The 19,692-nt window shown below is 32.9% G+C and overlaps 2 protein-coding genes and 1 non-coding gene across 3 annotated transcripts; 1 reads left to right on the top strand and 2 right to left on the bottom strand.

The window, feature by feature from the left end:
- Positions 1-802: 802 nt before the first annotated feature.
- On the bottom strand, positions 803-5,724 carry LOC120254089 (ankyrin repeat domain-containing protein 2A-like). The gene is made up of 8 exons (XM_039262236.1): positions 5,570-5,724; positions 4,986-5,131; positions 3,443-3,652; positions 3,206-3,354; positions 2,965-3,133; positions 2,420-2,512; positions 1,256-1,395; positions 803-1,180 (listed from the first exon to the last, which is right to left on the bottom strand). The coding sequence occupies exons 1-8, from the start codon at positions 5,586-5,588 to the stop codon at positions 1,081-1,083; spliced, it is 1,026 nt and encodes a 341-aa protein (XP_039118170.1). The 5' UTR covers positions 5,589-5,724; the 3' UTR covers positions 803-1,080.
- Positions 5,725-15,431: 9,707 nt separating this feature from the next.
- On the top strand, positions 15,432-15,504 carry TRNAK-CUU. Its single transcript has one exon. It is a non-coding gene; the product is annotated as a tRNA-Lys (tRNA).
- Positions 15,505-16,680: 1,176 nt separating this feature from the next.
- Positions 16,681-18,470, bottom strand: LOC120254093. Its single transcript, XM_039262240.1, has 2 exons — positions 18,338-18,470; positions 16,681-17,630 (listed from the first exon to the last, which is right to left on the bottom strand). The coding sequence occupies exons 1-2, from the start codon at positions 18,365-18,367 to the stop codon at positions 16,776-16,778; spliced, it is 885 nt and encodes a 294-aa protein (XP_039118174.1). The 5' UTR covers positions 18,368-18,470; the 3' UTR covers positions 16,681-16,775.
- Between the last annotated feature and the right edge of the window lie 1,222 nt (positions 18,471-19,692).

The following is a 19,692-nucleotide window of genomic DNA, read 5'->3' as shown; positions in this document are numbered from 1 at the left end:
TAAAAGGCATGAATCAATAGAAAAAAAAAAAATCTAAAACAACAAAGAATTATCCCCATCATTCATTAAAATCCCAAAATCACATCTTTAACAGTTAAAATACAAATAAAATCTCACCACAATGGATCAAATAAATCTATACAATCTCAAAGGATTGACCTATCATAGAAATAATATATCTTTCTTATAATTTTAATTGTATATAAATATACATAAGATGTACTACAAATTAATAAAAAAAATTGAAAACAATAATATAAACTTTCCACAATCAAATGTTGTTTTTTATAATTTATAAATATTAATTTAATATTTTAAATAAAATACAAAAAAAATATGTCATAATAATCTAACATAATTTAAAATACAAATTCAAACATAACATAACATTAGAAAATAAAAAAATAATTTTCTTATATAACATTTCGAGTTGACCTAATTCGACCGGACTAATCCAACCATATTCTTGGTCAAATCAACCAAGTCAATTCTTTATGTCGGAGTTTCATATGACCCAACTCGCTAACATGACCAAGTCCAACCAAGTCAAATTGAGTTTCAAATCATTGATTAATATTATTAATTACATCCATCTCTTCTATACATATGTGGACATAACACTAGCATATATACACACACACAACGTAAGCTACTAAAATATCAAATTTTATTAGATAAATAAGTCAAGTAGAAATAAAATAGTGTTGCCTTAAATTTAACCATTATCTCTAACTCTTCTTTTAGCTTTCTAGTTTGCAAGTGAATAGACAAGTGATCCATTTATTTTGAAACTAAAAATAAATGAACAGCAATAAAGACTTACACAGAGACTTCAATAAAAACCATCCAATACAACCCCGCTTCTTGATAAACAAATACAAATAAGTTCAGATGCGACAGATTATTAAGAGCATAGGTAACTAATCACAACACTTAAAGTTAAACCACATAAGCAACGAAAACACTGACAATATATCAAATAATGCCACTGTGAAGAGAGTAACAACATGCATAGCTATCTGGCGAAAGGATGAAACTGGATAACATGCTGGCACACAATCTTAAAATGATGCAGCAGATCTATAAAAAGGCATCCTTCTCGAGCAATTTCAGCACCTCATCTTGGTTGTTTAGCTTGGCAACATCGATGGGCGTCTTATTGTCCAAATTTTGTAGAGTGCTGTAGAGGAAAGAGGAATACGAGTTAGGTAAAAGACTGGACAGGGAAAGGGAGATGATGAGTTTAAAAGCTTACACAGCGGCGCCGTGTTCTAAAAGAAGTGCCACACAGTCCTTCCTCCCGTAGCCAGCGGCATAATGAAGTGCGGTGTTTTTGTTCTTGTCTAATGCATCCACTGCAGCTCCAGCCTCAAGAAGCACTTGGGCGCATTTCACCTGAAACACAAACCAAGCAGCTTAATTTACTTTTAAGTTCTATCTTGGTTTCCACTGTCAAGTGTATGCAGGGTAGGTTTAATTTGAAAACTGATTACTCGCTGACTATAGTCTTCCACTCATTGGCCATTTAACAATTTGTATCTTTCGTGATTAAAGGAAACAGAGTTCATTTGGGAAAATTGGAGGATTTTTATCGTATGAAATAGACACATGCTCACCAACTGTCACTTGATGAGAAATATAGTCTAACAACATTTCTGAGTCACTACCTTTCTACAAAAAATCAACAAAGAGAGCAGGGTTTCCATGTCACTGACATCAACAATATCAATTTGAAATTTTACACAACTCTTCTCGGCAAACAACCAAAATTCCTTACCACCATCTAGCATGTCCAGTAAGCAATTAAAAAGTGACAAATCACTAACTAGGAAAAGAGCAATATTCAGAATGACCACAAACTTTACAAGGTGGACCACAACATGTGCTATATATTAATTTCAAGTACTACCATGTGTTCAACAAAGACCACATGCAATGTGAGATTAATCATGTCAGAAACTGGCTAACTCAGGCTACTTCAGGCTGTCATAGATCAGGTCCTTCTTGATCAACAATTATTTAAGTAGCTCTACTAAGAAATGTAGATTACTAAGGCCACATCAGGATGTCCTAGATCAGGATGTTGTCCTTGGTTTAGCAATTCGATGCTATGATTAACTAAATCATCCTTCACATTAATTTAAGCAGCTTTCCTAGAGAGTGGGAATCGCTTAGGACACTTCAAACTGTCCTAGATCAGAATTTTGCATGAGCTTGAAGCACTCCAAGACAGACACAAAAATGGATTTTATATATCGCGGTAAGAAATCATCTTTGCTAATAATTTGGGAAAGGATTTTATGATAAAACAGAACTAAATAAGTAAAGCCAAACATATTAAATACAAAAACAAAAAGATTAAAGATAGATCTAGGAGAACAAACTTGCCAAAACCATATCATAAGATACCCAGTCATACCTCACCATATCCACAAGCAAAATGCAAAGCTCTTCTTCCCTCAGAGTCTTCTTCATCCTTGTCAGCTCCAGCAGCAAGAGCACTCTTCAAGCCCTATTCATAAATCCAAATAACTTAATTTAAATGTCAGGCGACAAACATTAATATTATTGCTAATAATTGGACACAACCAACAGTAGGCATGATTTCTGATTCGGAGTTCCACAGGGTTATAAAATGTAATGAAAGATCAATTGCAGATTAGGAGCAAGTAACTGCTCTTTGTTTGCTAGTAAAATGAGGACTCAGAGCACAGAAATTACAGTTGTAACACTTCTAATTAATTTCAATCTTGCCTGGAGGTGCACTTGCATGCACTTCTTTATAGTTTAATAAATTGGGCTGAATAAAAGAACCAAAAGGTATAAAATATGACAAAATTCGCATTCCTCCCTATCTGCATTGTCTATGAAATTTTAACTGTAATCCTACACAAGAAGCGTTAGATTTACAAACTTTGATAAATTAACTTAAGAACAACTGGAGCATGCTATCATCCACAATACCTCAACATCACCAGTACTAGCAGTATGATGCACAATAGACTCATCCTCATATCCAGCTTCTTCTGCTTCTTCAGGGCCAGAAATTTCAGCTGAAGTTGCAGCTTCCCCGGAAACTCCAATTCCCATTGCTTGGCCAAGTTTTTTAAGAACATCTTGGTCATTCCAGTACCTAGGAAAAAAAAAAATAACATTAGTTCACAAAAATGCCAACACATCATTTGTGAAGATCAGCATCACATACTTCATCATTGCAGATGGGCCTCCAGTCTCAATTTCATCAAGGATTGGCTTCAGTGTTGGATCTTCCTTAATACGTGACATTTGATCTTCAAGTTTTTCTTTATTGGAAGGATTGGTCATATTCTCAAGAATATTGGACATAGCAGGATCCTGTTCACAAATAACCTCATAATGTTCACTGAGGGCTTTTTCTTGTGTCTCATAGTACTGAAGAAGTCTCTAATAAAGCTGGACAAACCTGCATTAGTGCATTCCCAAGGCGTTCAGCCATTGTCATGAATTGAGGGTTATGCATAACCTGCTGCATAGTTGAAATATATTGATTAGTATCAAATGCAGGAACGCCATCTTGACCTGCACCTTGGACACTTTTGTGGAGTTGTTCAGCCATCTGGTTAAAAACAGGGTCTTCTGCAATCTGTTGTGCCAGCTCTCTTATACTTTGGTCCTTTAACATGCCATGAAACACATACACAAAGAAGTTATTGTATTGGATAATAAAGAATGAAAATCAAAGTAGTTAACTAAACAATATTAATCATCTGCAGCTTCCTTTTGTTATATGTGCAATATAGGAGCTCTGTAACGGAGGTTTTGGGTGTTGACACATTTGAGCAAGTGCATTCAATAGTGAAACATTGTTACTTCTTTCCTCAATTACTGGCAATTACCCAAACAATAGATTACACCTTAGACACCAACAATTTACAGTCTCTCAATTGTCACATCTTGAGCTGCCAAATGATCAAACCATTCATAAGTAGCTCGAGCTTGACTCAAAATTTTGATCTTTCAAATCAAACTCGAGCTTGATTTTCAAACTCAAAATTAATTTTGAGCCAAGCTAGGCTCAGATTTGAATTCTCAACAATAAATTAATCAATTTTTACTACAAGTCGAACCAAACCGAGCATGAACAAGCATTTTTGAGCTAATTTTGAGCTTGGCTCAAGCTTGAGTTGGGCCCAGCCTGATCAAGCTCAGCTCAGCCCATTTACAGCCCAAGTCACACCAATCCTTCAACAGGACATCAATATAATTGCTAATTGCTAATTGAGTATCTCTCTGACACAGGTTGAGAACAAGCCATAACAAGGAAGAAAACCAGCACTCACATTGAATTTTTACCAGAAATTTTAACTTTTGTCTTTGAACATTCAACATTGAACTCAAGACAGTTGTATTTTTCTTGTTCATGTACAATTTAAAAGCAATAGTCTAGTAAGCGATACAATTTATAACCACACAGAAGATCACCAAGCAAATTGATGATTCCAACATCCAACACTGATTTAATCTAGTTGGTAAGCTCACCTTATATTCACTTTCAATACATTTAGATTTAGTTCAATATATTAATTAGCATGCTCCCAGGTTACTTAGCTAAATAATAGATCCGGCATTCAATACTGGCTGATCTAGTAGGCACGCTTACCTAATATTCCCTTCTGATAAATTTAAGTACAAATTAATTGGTGCAAATCTGTAATACCTGCACTAGTATTGGCCTCCTAAGACAAAATCCTGGCTCCACTGTGAATGTGCATTATCAAGGGGAAAAAAAGGTTGCTGATTATCAGGCCAGATATGATAGGCTAATCACAACATAAACCAGAGTTTACCTTACATAATTTTTACTTGTATAAAAATTTGGCATAGATCAGCATGACAATCTAAGGCTTTGCAACAAATGAGCAAAGACTGGCTTCAAAGTTCAAATCAATTAATAATCTAAAGCATGATGCTACCAAAGGCACAGCATATGAGGGAAAAGAAAATACATTCAGCATATTGGTCAATGAAGCGAAATCAAAAGGATTTCCAGGAAAGTCGGTTGGTAGTGGCTGCGGCTGCGAGGACGGTGCCTCAGATTTAGAGCTATCGCTTCCCTTTGAAGGATCACTTCCCTTTGAAGGTGACTTCCCATCTGAAAAACAAAAAAGACGCCATTCAAATAAGGAACACTATGCTCAGAACCTTTTGCATCAAGAAGAATCAACAGTACTGAAAATATATATATATCGAAGCAAAATCTAACATAAATAAGTGCGAAAACAAAAGCCTGTTCCCAATTGAGTACTAAAATCAATGAATTCATCACTCTTGCTCATCAAAACCAAAGATTGAACCTTGGTAAGAAAACCCTAAGAAAAAGCCTGGACCAATCCAACCAATGAATGCTTCTCCATTACAAATCGATCAAAAACAAGATTTGCAATAGCAACCCCTAAAATTTCATCAAAAACCCTTCAAAACAAGAAGGATTCCATCTCTTTTAAAATCAACAAATTGAAAACCTAATCACATGTATGCAAGGGATAGGAATCCCTAGAAAAAGAGAAGAAGGCGGCAAAGAGAAGACGACCTTGGTTTCCAGACGACATGAGAGAACCCTTCGGAGATCGATCGCCGCCTATCGCTGTGCTCCTCGATGGGAGTTCGACGCCAAATCGAGGACGAGATGTAGACGAAACCACAAGGAAAGAAAGGAATAAATAAAGGGTCACAAAGAGAGAGGGTGTGAAAGGTTTGATTGGGTTTATCCTTTTTTTAATATATATATATATATATATATCTATTTCTAAAAAAATTAAATATTTAATAAATTTTAAATTTAATAATAAATAAACAATAAACAGTCTATTTCATGATATAAATATATTAAAATATTAATATCATATTAATGTATGTCCTGATGTAATTTTTTTATTTTTATAAAAAAATTAATATTAATTAATTAATATATTTGTTTGATTGTACATGATTAAATATTTTAAATATTAAAATTTAATAATTATAAGGGGTTATAGAAAATTGGTGGAATTTTATTAGTCATACTTTTATGCATAAAATATGGAGTGTTATTTAAATCTAAAAATGGTCCTATTGATGATTAGTTGAATTATTTTATTTTTGTCAATATTTTCTGAAATTGATAAACTATAAATGGGCATGATAGCAATTAAATCATGCCTTTTCAATGCTCACTCCTAGACTTAGTATATATTTTTATTTGAATTTCTATATCATTGGATATTAAAAGAATTAAGTTAAAGGAGTCCGGGTTGGCCATCAAATATAGTCTTATTTTTTAATTTTCTTCATCATTACTCCTATTAAATTAATGTGCATCATCGAGCCTAGTTAAGAAGCTCATCCCTACTCATTCCTGTATCACATTAGGACAAATGATCACTAATGTCAATTATTTTTCTAGTGCGATTACCATCTTCAAATAGTTTTATCTATTACAGTTTTATTTGTTAGTATTTTGTTCGCTCACATTCATCACTCGTGGACATTAAGGTCTTATCTTCTTATTCTGTCTCTTTGCTATATATATATTAGATTTTTTTTATATATATATCATTTTGTCTTATATGATTTTATCTAATTGTAACTATCCTCTTTTATTTAATAAAGTAATCATTTATTTACTCCAATAACCAAAAAAAAAAAAGTTATTGAGTTTTAAATAAAATTTGATTGTGCTCATGAAAATATTCATTAAATTCAAATATTTACAGATGCTCTTAGTATTAACCAAAATACTACATTTTCTCTTAATATTGGGTTAATTTTACACTCCTCCTTACTTTAAAAATAAAAATGTATATATTTTGTATTGAAAGACCAAAATAAATTTAGTGCCATAGTTTATTGAACCGTACCAAATGAACAATCACATTTATTTTATTTATAGAAAGAGCAATACATAAGCCACAATATTCCAAGAGGTGACAACCAACTTAAAAAAAATTACAAAATAAAAGCAAATATAGAATTAAACATATGATTCAACCCCAGTGTATACAAAACTAATACCACAAATTATTCATTATAACATTATTTACACTCCAAACACCATCATCAAACAAGAATGATCAACATAAAATTAAGTTTCATCCAAAATAAAAAGAATTCATCAATACATACAAACAAACTAATTAAGATCAACAACACCCAGCACTCTTAATTTTAATTTAAAAAAAAGTGTTAAAAATCAAAATCAAACACAAATTAATCATGGCGAAACCTCCCTCACAGTAGGCAAACTTGGCCTCCACCCACCCAATATGCAGTCATGAGTATTTCTAACCTTAAGTATTGGAGGCTTAAAAGGCTTCTCCTTCTTCATCTCTTGCTCTCTTATTCCTCTCTCCAATGCCCATCTTTTTCTACAAACATAAAACTCATTTGCAGAAGAACAACCACTTTCTGCCTCTCCTCCTTCATCCTCTTGATCATCTTTCATTATTTTCTTCTCGTTAGAAGAATAAACTCTCTCTTTCTCTTCTCCTTCATCCTCTTGATCATCTTTCATTATCATTTTCTTCTTGTTATTCATCACATGTTGATTTCTCCGGAGCTTATTCACAGTGGTCCAGGGAATCATATAAAACTTTTCCCCAGGCAATAACTTCTCCGTCGGCTTAACGACGGAGTCATGAGGGCTCTTGAAAATCTCCGGCCTTGCGAGACAAAGACCGGGGTATTTATCCATCACTAACCTTGCCCCAATGGCTCCAGTGTACATCTCCACCATTCTTCCTGCAAGAACAATTCTCACAACTGAATCCTTTTGTTCTTGACTCACTGCTGACACTGAACTGAGCTCCACTGAAACAATTAATTGATCATCAGTTTCATGACCATTTTTTGCACTTCTCTTTATTATTGATCCTTTCTGAAAACACTGAGCAGGATTCAATATCTGATGAAGATGCCTTCTGAGCTCCATGGATTTGAAGTTTGGAATAGTAATTTTAACTGCCAGGAGGTTTAGGTTGGATGAAATCAAGGAGAGAACAAGAAAGAGGGAAGTGGATGGAAGTGGTTGTTCACTTGTTCTTGTTATTGTTTTCCTCACCTCCTCCAATGTGAGACTACGTGGACATGTCATCTTGTCTTGTGGAAATGGAACTCTCTCAATATATTGATCACGAGTTAGTTGATATCAATGACATGCAAGTATATATTATTCCGGTTTTAGCTGGTCAACTAATGATGCATGCTGGCCATGCAAAGCATGAGCTATGTTCTTGTGGCCTTCTTTTCCTTGTTGGATTTGGGTGAATATTACTGCCATTATGTCACGCCCCAGCCCCACAGCTGGGCCCGCTGACAGATCGGCCGCATCCAGTGGGACTGGGCCCCACTAAGTGTAAGGCCTCAAATTTGACCTTGTCGAGTCAGCCCTATAAGCGGATATGAGCAGATGTCTGAGCATGAATAGGATCTGGGAGCCGAAATACAACAATCGAGGCTTTGCATGACCCTACAAAATACAAATATCACCCTAGCAGTTTTGCAAAACACAAATACGATCGAGAATACAAGCCTTACACTCACAAAAGGGTGTCTGAGAGATCTTGATAAAAGCGGCGAGACAATCGACTCCCGGACACCCCGATCCTAGACTCGATCTTCTCCTGCGAGCAGGAAATTCACGAGTGTATGAGCCACGAGGGCCCGATGGGATCGCTGAAACAACAGATAAAAGCGAGATATCGCGAGAATAGTATATTATAATTCGTACGAATGCGAGACTGTCACGAGAATACATAAATAATCCAAAATCTAGAAAGCCGCGAGCGATCATGTACATCTCCATGGCTAATAACAGAAATCGATAGCACGAGGCTGGATCATCAACTGTGAAGTCGGGACAGAATAGAAGCAGTATCAGCAGTAGAGCCGGGATCTTGACCGCGATCGGGGGTAAGCGCTACTACAGAAAACATGTGCACATGGCTAGGACTTACTCCTCCTAGCTGGGCGAGCCAAGAATGGAGATGTACAAAACCCGCAGAAATATGAAATACAGACAAAAAATACTGAATAAATAAAACAAATAAATAAATAAATAAATAAATGACAAGTAGGTAAATAAATAATTAAATAAAATTACAAAAAAATAATGAAATAACTTAAATACATAATAATTGTCAGAAATACGGAATTTGCGGGTGCGAGAGCCTACTTGGCTCCGAGCTACAGAGTCGGGTTCACCAAGTCCCGCGAACTAGGGCTCGCTACAAAATCTAACCAACAAAAGCTAAACTTAGAATTTAGTCTTGGGCCGGGCCTAACTACAACTAAGGCCCCGGAGAAAGAATTTACAATCATTGCATGGTAAGTCAAGCACAGTCAAATGCCTATGTATAAAAATAATAACCTAATATGCAAGGTTCAAGGATGGCAATTAGAATTCCAACTATCAAAAATATAACCAAAAGTATATGTCTACACATATAAATACACATGAGTGAGATAATCATAAAGCATGATAACTATGCTTCTGGAAGCCACACAAGCTCACAAGACCTATAGTTGTAGATATTTAAGCAAATAGAAATTTCAGAAAGCATGCTGACAAGAGTGCTTGTAAAGACTAAATCTAGATGTCAAGCTAATACCAACAATGATCTATCTTAAAGCACTTAGAGTCTAGAAGGTTTTAGAGGATTAAATATTAAAAGTCAAGATCCCATGCATAACCAAACTCACATGCTGTCCAGCCTTAAACACCATTAAAGCTAAATTAAGGACATCCTTATAAATGATTAAACTAACACAAATTCAATCAACCCAAGTTTAGACAATGAGGATTTCAATAAACTAAGGCATCAGGTTAATATAACCACGAATTAAATACTTAACAAAAATAATAAACTATCATGTCAAGATTACAAGAGGTCATGCTTAGACCAAAGTGTGAATAATATTACCAATTGAAACAATAATGGTTGCATACTCCAAGTTCCCAAGTTTACAAGCATGAAAGCTTTCATCTAAATAATTAAGCAAGGATCTAAAATCAACAACCAAGGTTTACTCCCACTCACAAGGTTCTCATTGCTAACTCAAGGTTTTAGATGACACATGAACAGTAACCCGAAAATTTGACTAAGTTGCAAGCTTAACACAACCTCAGGCCTACAACCATCTACTCATGATTAAGAAGTTCAAGGCTAACAAAGCAATAGAACAGTCATGGTTTAACAAAAATAAAATCATCAAACAGATTAAGGTCCCATGCACTTCCATTTACACATACAAGATATAGGCCTTGTTTGGATTAGCTTAATAAAAAAGTGTTTTTTTTAAGTTTGGTAGAAGGATTTTTAAAAAAGTGCTTATGAGAGTAAGTTAAGTGCTTTTCTATATTTTATGTTTGGATATGTTAATGTAGAAGCACTTTTATATATGTAAAGTTGTTTGGATATGCATTCTTGAAAGGACTTTTTTCAATGTCAAATTACTAAAATGGGCATTCATTAGTTTATTATAATAACACTAATTCTAATACTAATATACTAACATACTAATATTAATACAAATATAATAATAATAATAATAATATGAATACAAATACTAATTAATATACTAATTATAATATATGAATACTAATATGAATACTAATATACTAATACAAATACAAATATACTAACATACTAATATTAATACAAATATACTAATAATAATATTAATATACTAATAATTATAATAATACTAATATATTAATAATAATACTAATATGAATGCAAATACTAATATACTAATAATAATACTATTACTAATACAAATATACTAATATACTAGTACTAATACTAATATACTAACATACTAATACTAATATATTAATGTACTAATTTTAACACTAATACTAATGTACTATGATTATAATTATAATTATAATCATAATTATTATTATTGAAAAAACAAAAAATATAAAAGCATAGTCATTTGTTTATTTGATAAGGGTAACCTAGTAATTTAATAACTCCAAAATAGCTTCTCAGAAGTGCTTTTACCAAAAGCACCACAAGACTAGCTTCTCAAAAAAGCTGTTTTTCAGCTTTTTTATCAGCTTCTGCTTCGGCAGAAAAGCTAATACAAACATGATTTTTTGAGCCCAGAAGTGCTTAACTTATAAAAAAGCACTTCTTGGTTTTTAAAAAACCAATCCAAACACCCCCATAAACATATACCCACAAAGCAAGATCATCAAATGTGATACTCTCTAAAGTTTAAGCATGCTGACAGAATAGATCAACCAAGATGGACACAAACAACACCAGATAAGCTTCAAGGATGCATGAAACCAAGCTTAGAAGAAAGATCTAACAAGAAGCTTCATCCACAAACACCCTAGATGTCAACCTGAAGCTTGATGAAGAAAGAAACGGTGAATCTCTAACCTCCCTCGCCGCTGCCGAACCCAAAGCGCTGCGACTCCAAGATCCTCCTCACGGCTGGCCTCTTCAGTCCGAAACTCAAAGGAAGGTTGCTATTTAGAAGAAGAAGAAGAAGAAGAAGAAGAAGAAGAAGAAGAAGAAGAAGAAGAAGGATTCCTCTCCCACCAACCATGACAAGACTGAAGCATCACGGGGGGAGAAGCCAGCTGGGTGAGAAACAAGGTTAAGGTGAAACAGTGTCAGGAATCTCATAATTCAGTCAAACAGTCAAAGGGAAAAAGAAATGTCTTGGTCAACCTGGTCAACCTGGTCAACAAGGCCAAGGTTGCAAACATCACACATTATGCCTAATATGTATGTTTAATTAAGGTTTATCTCGAAATATTTGTTTGTTTTTTATCACTTTAAGCTCTCATGCATGTGTTACCTCATTAGAAATTAACATCCACTAATTAATAGACCAGAAAAGACAAATTTGGGTTTTTATTTTTTTTACTAAAATGATGAAAATTTTATTTTATTTTATTTTGTTGAGATGAGCGGAAAAACCGTTAAGAAAAGTAGGGGTGTCTACAAATCTCGACAGAGTAAGTGGGGCTGAGTTTGTGCACTCATGAGCATTAGGACCAGCCACGCACAACTACTACTCACACTCCCAAAAATGTGCCATTACCCATTATTTGAACTCTCACCACTTGTGAAGAGTTTCAATGGGGATCTGGCTACCAATAGACCACTTGAACGTTGGTAAAATGATTAAAATTTTATTGAGAGGATTGAAATCAACAATAGGACTAGCTAAAGGACCATTAGTAAATTTAATAAATAGTCAGAAACAGTAAGACTTTTTAACAGTGGAAGAAAAGGGTTAAATGGTTGAGAAGTTTGACCTGGTTGAACCATGCCAGATCAAACTGGATTTCATAAATATAAATGAATCAAAATATCAGATATAGAATATTAAATAATAAGTTTATTTTTAAATTAAATATACCAAAAAAATATTAAACAAAAAAAATTTCATCTTATATTTAATAAACAAAATCATATAACATTTAAATGAAGCCTCTATAAAATATTAAAAAAAATAAATACTGAGATCAAATTTATGTAAATACTAAATTAAGAATCCTCACTATAAGAACCATGTTTAAATCCACAAATTTTGATTAATGGTGTAATCAATATTCTCATTGTCATCTCTCTTTGTCCCAAATCCTCTTGTTGGTCAAAATCATCAACATAACTTCTATTATCAAATAATTCTAAAATACTATTTGTGACTAGACTATAAAATTCAATAGAAGGTCATAGCCACATGTTTTTTAGGGGAGAATTAAACTGCCTGGGCATCCGAATCCAGTTCAATTAAGTTAAAGCGATTGCTCTAGTCTAATTCTCAAAACATGTGAATTAAAATAAATAAATAAATAAATTGGATAAGCCACCAATTTATTGAAAAAAGCCACCAAGAACATAAAACAACAAAGAGGTCGGGTCACTAGAGTTGAAGCCCAGCTAGAAACAAAAGACACAGACAGGAGAAAAAAAGGCGAGAGCCACAAAAACAAAAAGAAGAGATGCACGCCGAGCTTGCTTAAATTAGACGGTCGCCATCTATGGAAGGGGGTTTAGCTAGCTTGATGGATTTGGCAGTTTAGGGTGATCTGGGACCCTTGGATTCACAAAGGCCAGACTGCACTTGATCGTAGAAAGAGATTTTTCAAGCTTAGTTCTGATTGAGTCGGGGGCTGCAAGAAAACAAGCAACGAGCATATGGTTAATTTTGACAATAGTGAACTCATTTGAAGATTCAAAAGAAAAAAAATGTGTCTATTGCGCTCGGCCCAGATTACCTAGTAGATGGCTCGAATAAGGAGAAACCCCAAGGGTTTAGGGCTAAGAGCCCCTTACACCCCCTTGACGGTACATGCCAGATGCCTCTAATAGGGAGGTAGGAATCGAAGAACTGGAGAAATCAGCAAAGTGTGCCCAGATTCTTTCAGAGTAACAACTCAATAAGAGATGGGTTGTCCCTTCCTCATCTACATTCCAAAGAACACAGGTGCTAGTGGAAATTCTATTACATCTTCGCCTAAACAAGTTTTCATGAGTTAAAATTTTGTTGTGTAGGGCTAACCACAAAAGAGCTTCCAATTTAAGATGGCAGAGCTTCCAAAATGTATTACCACTGTCACATCGAGTCCTGCCATCGTTGAGAAAAGCGTAAAAGGATTTAACTGAGAAACCCTTGTGATTCCATCTCCAGCTCTTGACGTCCCTTCCCGAGGATAAGATATTAGTCAAATACGAAAGTAAAAGCGAGAGATGTAGCAGATCCGGGTGCTAAGTAGAATGCAATAAATTTACTACTGATTTGAGAGGGATCAGGACAACTGGCAAACATACCAAAACGAGATGTCTTCCCCATTCTTGATCGTAGTATCGATATTAGCAAGGAAAGCATCTCTGTAATTGAGTATTCTTTTCCAGGAAAAAGAATTTTTCCTAGGGTTGAATGCAATAAGATAATCAAACCCCCACTTAACATATAGTTGGCAGAAATGATGTCGTACCAGATACAATTAGAGCCGCACTCGACATATGAATTATCATCTTCAATTAACCATCTCAATATTTAAAATATTTGCTTTTATTTATTATACAGTTCTATTTAATCATTTCAATCTATTAGGTGTTTTAATTATTTTTTATACATTAAGCTAATAATAAGATCATATAATTTATAACCGAAGAATTAAAGAAATTAATACCACCCAAATTCCGTAATTTATTTAATAGATTTATTTATGTACATTTTGGGAAATCACATTATTAAATTAAATAATAATTAAAACAACACTCTTTTTTAAATATTTATTAAAATAACTTTGATTGTACCTCTGTACTAATCTAGTTGACTCCTATATTTTCTAAAATTGATGTTTATCCGATATATGTTCACCTGTGACCCATATACATATTGAATAAATGTGAATAAACGGTCTACCTTTAATTTTTTAAATTGGACGAATTTGAACCCTTTATTTTTAACTTGGAGGAAACAAGCCATTGCTTTCCTACTAAGGATGTAATTATTTTTAGATTTTAATCATCCACTTTTCTTTATATTAAATATTCATATTTTTAAGTATTAAATTGATGCATTTGTAACTTAAAAATAACACAAATGTCTACAAACTCTGTTGAGATTTAAATAAGTTAATATTCAAAATATTTTGATTTGATAACTTTTATTGTGAGTTTTAAGTTATAATCATTACTCTCTCTGTTCCAAAATACATGTCATTTTAGAAAAAAAAAATTCCAAAATAGTTGTCGTTTTATAATATTAAGGCAATAGTTATTTATTTTTTTCAATTTTACCTAGCTTCAATTTTTTAAGTTATATAAATGAAGAGAGTAATATTTATAGTCACAAGAGAAATATATGGTTTCAAGGGAGGAATAGTTTAGTAATTTGATTGTTTTTTTATGTTAAATTTTAGAAAATTTAATGCTATCTTTAATTTTTGTGCAACATCCTAAAATAACATGTATTTAGGAACGAAGGGTGTATAAGTTTTTTAGGTTAGAAAAAAAAAAAATTCCCCAATTGAATGTGATTAAGCGATATGACTGCATTTGCACAGAAGATTACCCATTGTAAAGCAAAATCATACATTAATAAGCTAATATTTTATCAAAAGCAAAAACAATTATGTCTTTAATTTAAAAAAAAAACTCGCAATACTCTAATTTCTAAGCAAATAATTAATAATCTAATAAAACTTACTTCTAAAATACAATTAATGCTGATTATATTTAGATATTCCAAAGAAAGTTACACATGTTTGTTTTTATTCTATTTTGATTTCAAACTAAATTTAAAACAACAGTTTTTTTCCCCAAATATTTACCAAATTGAAGTATTGTTAGTAAGGCTTGACATTAATTAAGGTTTGAGGGATGTGGGATAAATATTTATTGTTTTTTAATAAAATCATGTAACCAATATCTCAAAGAGCCCGTCTAGCTCAGTTGGTAGAGCGCAAGGCTCTTAACCTTGTGGTCGTGGGTTCGAGCCCCACGGTGGGCGTTTATTACAGTTTTTATTATTAATTTTTTTTAACTATAACAAATATATAATCTAAAATTAAAAAAACCAATGGCCTTTAGGTTAATTAGTATTCGGTTTCGAGGAGGACCCGGGATCGAATCTCATGTCCTACGTAAGATGAGGGCACGTGGGTCGCCATTGAGCCTTGCCCTATACATGCACGTCCTTGGGGTTCTGGTGTTTGTGACCTTTCTAAAACCTTCTCAATTTTTTTTTATTTTAAACCTTCAGACTTTCTCCATTTCCTCGCCTCTCCCTTTCAACAGGACTAAGAGGAGCATTTTGTTATAAAAAGTGGAGTGGGAATGACTCTTTACACATAAGCATTTGTTTGGATGTAAAATAACGGGAGTGGAAGATGATTGAGGAATGAGTGAAGGGGTGGGTATTCACAATCATGAGAGAAATGGGGGATTCTTGATTTCTGATTGATAAAATGATCATATAGCCCTTATATAAATACCTATCTTCAAATTGTAATTAGTTATTTAGATTAGCTAACTAATTGTTTATTATAATATTAACAATAAATTTAGACATTAACAAATATTAACAATTAAAAATAATAATTAAATATTAACTGTTGAAAAAATAATTATTATGGTTCATAATATGTTTATTTAAAAACATATTTAAATTAGTAATTAATTATTTATTATAATTAATTATTTGCTAATTACTGAGGTTAACAAAAATTTTAAAATTTGGTCACTTATTAAAATTAAATATTTATTTATAACAATTAATTTATTTAATACTTAAATACTTTTTTAAAAATATAATCATCACAACAATTTTTAAAAAATATAATCATCACAACAACTCGTTTGCATAAAGGAATAAATGGCATAATAATCATTTTATCACATTTCCTTTTTTTCAGTTTGCTAATTATCAATAAACTATCTCTCTAATTCTCATTCTTTTTCCAATCACCCTATTCTCATTACTCTTCCACTCCTCTTCATTCCACTCCTCTTTAACTCTTTACAACCAAACACCCCCTAATTTACTTTCAATCAACCCTACTAAAATTTACCTCTACCACGCTTCCTTCCCATTTCTATCCTTTATATTCAAACAAAACAGAAAAATCATAGTTTTATTAAACAAAAACACAAGTATATTACAATTTAAAGGCCAAAACATACCTTCTATACATACATACATATATTTATATATATATATTAAAACTTCATACATTTGTGAGAAAACTTACAAGACAGAAGAAACCACACATGAACTTGCTTCTACCTCTTTAACCATCCTTCATCAAACAACTCCAAAATTGGATCATCCTTAACCTCTGCAATGTCCTTAGCAAGTTTCCTAGTCTTCTTCACTCTGTATCCAGCAAATAACTTGAATTTAGGTGGTGGAGGGGGAGGTGGTGGTTGTCCTCGGACATTGGCATTGATATCCTCTTCAACCTTTCCCATTTTCTCTAATGCTGCAATTATCTCATTGCATGTGTTCTCCACGTCTCTAATATCCTCCTCCATCTTCTGTGCACGACGCGCATCTTCAACACTTTCTTCCTCACTCAGCTTCTTACTCTCATCTACATTGAGTTGTTCATCGTAGTTTATATCTACAACGATCTCCCTCTCTTGGCTAGAATTATAATTCTCTGTGTCGGACATTGAAGACTGAAGTTTCGGTATTAATTTCTCAACTGTTGATGCCAAGGTCTGAAGAACATGTATCAATTGATCCAATGTCCAGTCCATCAGTGGAAATTTGTGGATTAGCATTGCTATTTGGTCGAACACTTGATCGAACATTTCGGGAAGAGAATTGAGTAGTATTGCTAGCTCGTCGAACTTGGTGAACAAGCACACGGATAGAGGGAATGCTTGCATTGTTATATCTTCGGTAGCTAGAATTCGGTCATCGAGTGATGAGAGGATCAACAAGCAGTGATGCTCTAGAGGGTTGATGATCGGGCTAATCATCAACGCTAATGTTCTTGTTAGATTGCCAAGAGGACCATTGAATTCCTCTGCTCTTCGGATTGCTTTGCGTGCAATGGTAATGAATGAGGTTCCGGTGATGTATAGAAGCCGCGGCCGGTGATCTCTAGTAAACAATGATCTTTGATAGGCCTGTGAATTTAACTTGAGAAATTAAAAATGAATTATGGATTTCACAGTATGAAATCATGGATATGCATTGCATTGTTCTGTTTTGGTATTTTTGTGCAGTTAATTTGGGAAAAAATAAGGGAAGCAATTGATTCAACAATATGAAATATACGTAAATATATGTATGTATATATGTACGTACATAATGGTAATGAAATAATGCAACCAAAACACAAATTTCAGAGTATGAAACAAAAATGTATATGTTCATCCTTGTGAACAAGAACATAATGATAATGAAATAGAAGAAAAGAGAACTTCAGTAATTCATCAAATTAAAGCACAATAACAACAGTTCCTTTTGCATCATCTTGAAAATATAAACCCATGGAGTCAAATTAATAAATTTAGGAAAAATCATGTATTTTACTCAAGGAAACATGAATATGTTCATCCTTCTGGACAACAGCAGAATGGTAACAAACAAATGAAAACTTTAGTAATCCAAACAAAGAAAACACAATAAAACAATTCTTATCCATAAACCAATGCGTGTATTCGTCCTTATGCACAACAACAACAACAACAACATAATGGTAGTGAAATAGAAGAAGACAAGAAGATTCCATTAATACACACAATTAGAACACAGTAAAAGCAGTTATCCCTCAATCCAAACACACATTTATAAAAAAAGACGAAATGAAATGAATCAAAAGTTTAATCACCACATCATTAGGCTCCTCCTCAAGCTCCATTGATCTATCTATTCAGCGAGTTTTGAAAAGGAAAGGATTGAAAGAGACAGAGCAGATGAAATCCCTGTTGTTTGAGAGGGACAGAAAGAAAGAGAGGGCCTAAAGAAGAGACGAAAGAATAGGAAGGGAATGCATGAATGGTAGGTGGGTGATTGATGCTTATCCGGAGGAGATGTTGCCATGACTAGTGCATCATCATCATCATCATCATCATCATGGACATAATTGGTTGGTATGAGAAAACAGAGGACGCTTGGCATGCTGATAGCACTGCCAACACACTTAGCTTGCCACCACGTTACCCCCTTCTTCACTTTTGCATGCATCATCACTTTGTCACCCTTTCTTAGAGTACTTATCTTATCATATATATATATATATATATATATATATATATATATAAATAATGTTTTTTAAAATAAAAAAATAAAGTTCAAATATGAATAAATGGAGTTTTTTTTTTGGGGGAACAATGTGTTTAAATGGTTACTCAGACATTTTAAATTCTCAACCATACTTTGAAAAAAATTAAAAGCAGAACACATAATTTTTTTTGTATAAAAATGAATCACTCTGTAATCTATTGTGATAATGAACCGTATTTAAAAAGTTAAATTCAACTCAATTTTAATTTGATTAATGTTAATTTAAATAAATATTTTATATTGATTACTGCTTTAATTGATGTTATCATTAATGCAATGACTATATAGGATAGTTAGCATTTTATTCCTTTCCAACTTAGAAAAATAAGAGCTCGAATTCTAATCATAATTTGTTACATCAAGCAAATAATTGATGTACATAATAATAATGATGATATGGCATTGGATCAGAGATTGAATAGCCCATATTATTTGTCTTCATTAGAAATATAAATTTATTTATTTACAAATATTATATTTTCGTATTGAAATTATTTTAATATAAAATTACTTTATAAAGAGTAGTATTTCTATTTTAAGCTATGGTAAATAAGTTTTCTATTTTTTGAGTTAAAAATGAACTTGGTTTCCATCACAAGCTAAATTGAATCAAAGTAGGAAGTTTCATTCAGAGAATCAAAACAAACTCAAGTCAATATGGGAGACATAATTTTAAGCTGAAGTTAAATATATGTTCTGCTTATGAACAGTATTCAGGATTTTATATTCCTTTCAAGAGATTGGAACAATGTGCTATAATCATAATTAATAATAATTATTATAATAAACAAAAAGTAAAGAAACATATACTACTTCTAGATGCGTTTGGTTGTGGAATAATAACTGCTGCGATAATTATTATTAATTATAATTTTAGTTTCATGTATTATTGAATTTAAT

This window comes from Dioscorea cayenensis, unplaced genomic scaffold, assembly GCF_009730915.1.
Source record: "Dioscorea cayenensis subsp. rotundata cultivar TDr96_F1 unplaced genomic scaffold, TDr96_F1_v2_PseudoChromosome.rev07_lg8_w22 25.fasta BLBR01000340.1, whole genome shotgun sequence".
Taxonomy (NCBI): Eukaryota; Viridiplantae; Streptophyta; class Magnoliopsida; order Dioscoreales; family Dioscoreaceae; genus Dioscorea; species Dioscorea cayenensis.
This window is presented reverse-complemented; position numbering and strand designations above follow the sequence as displayed.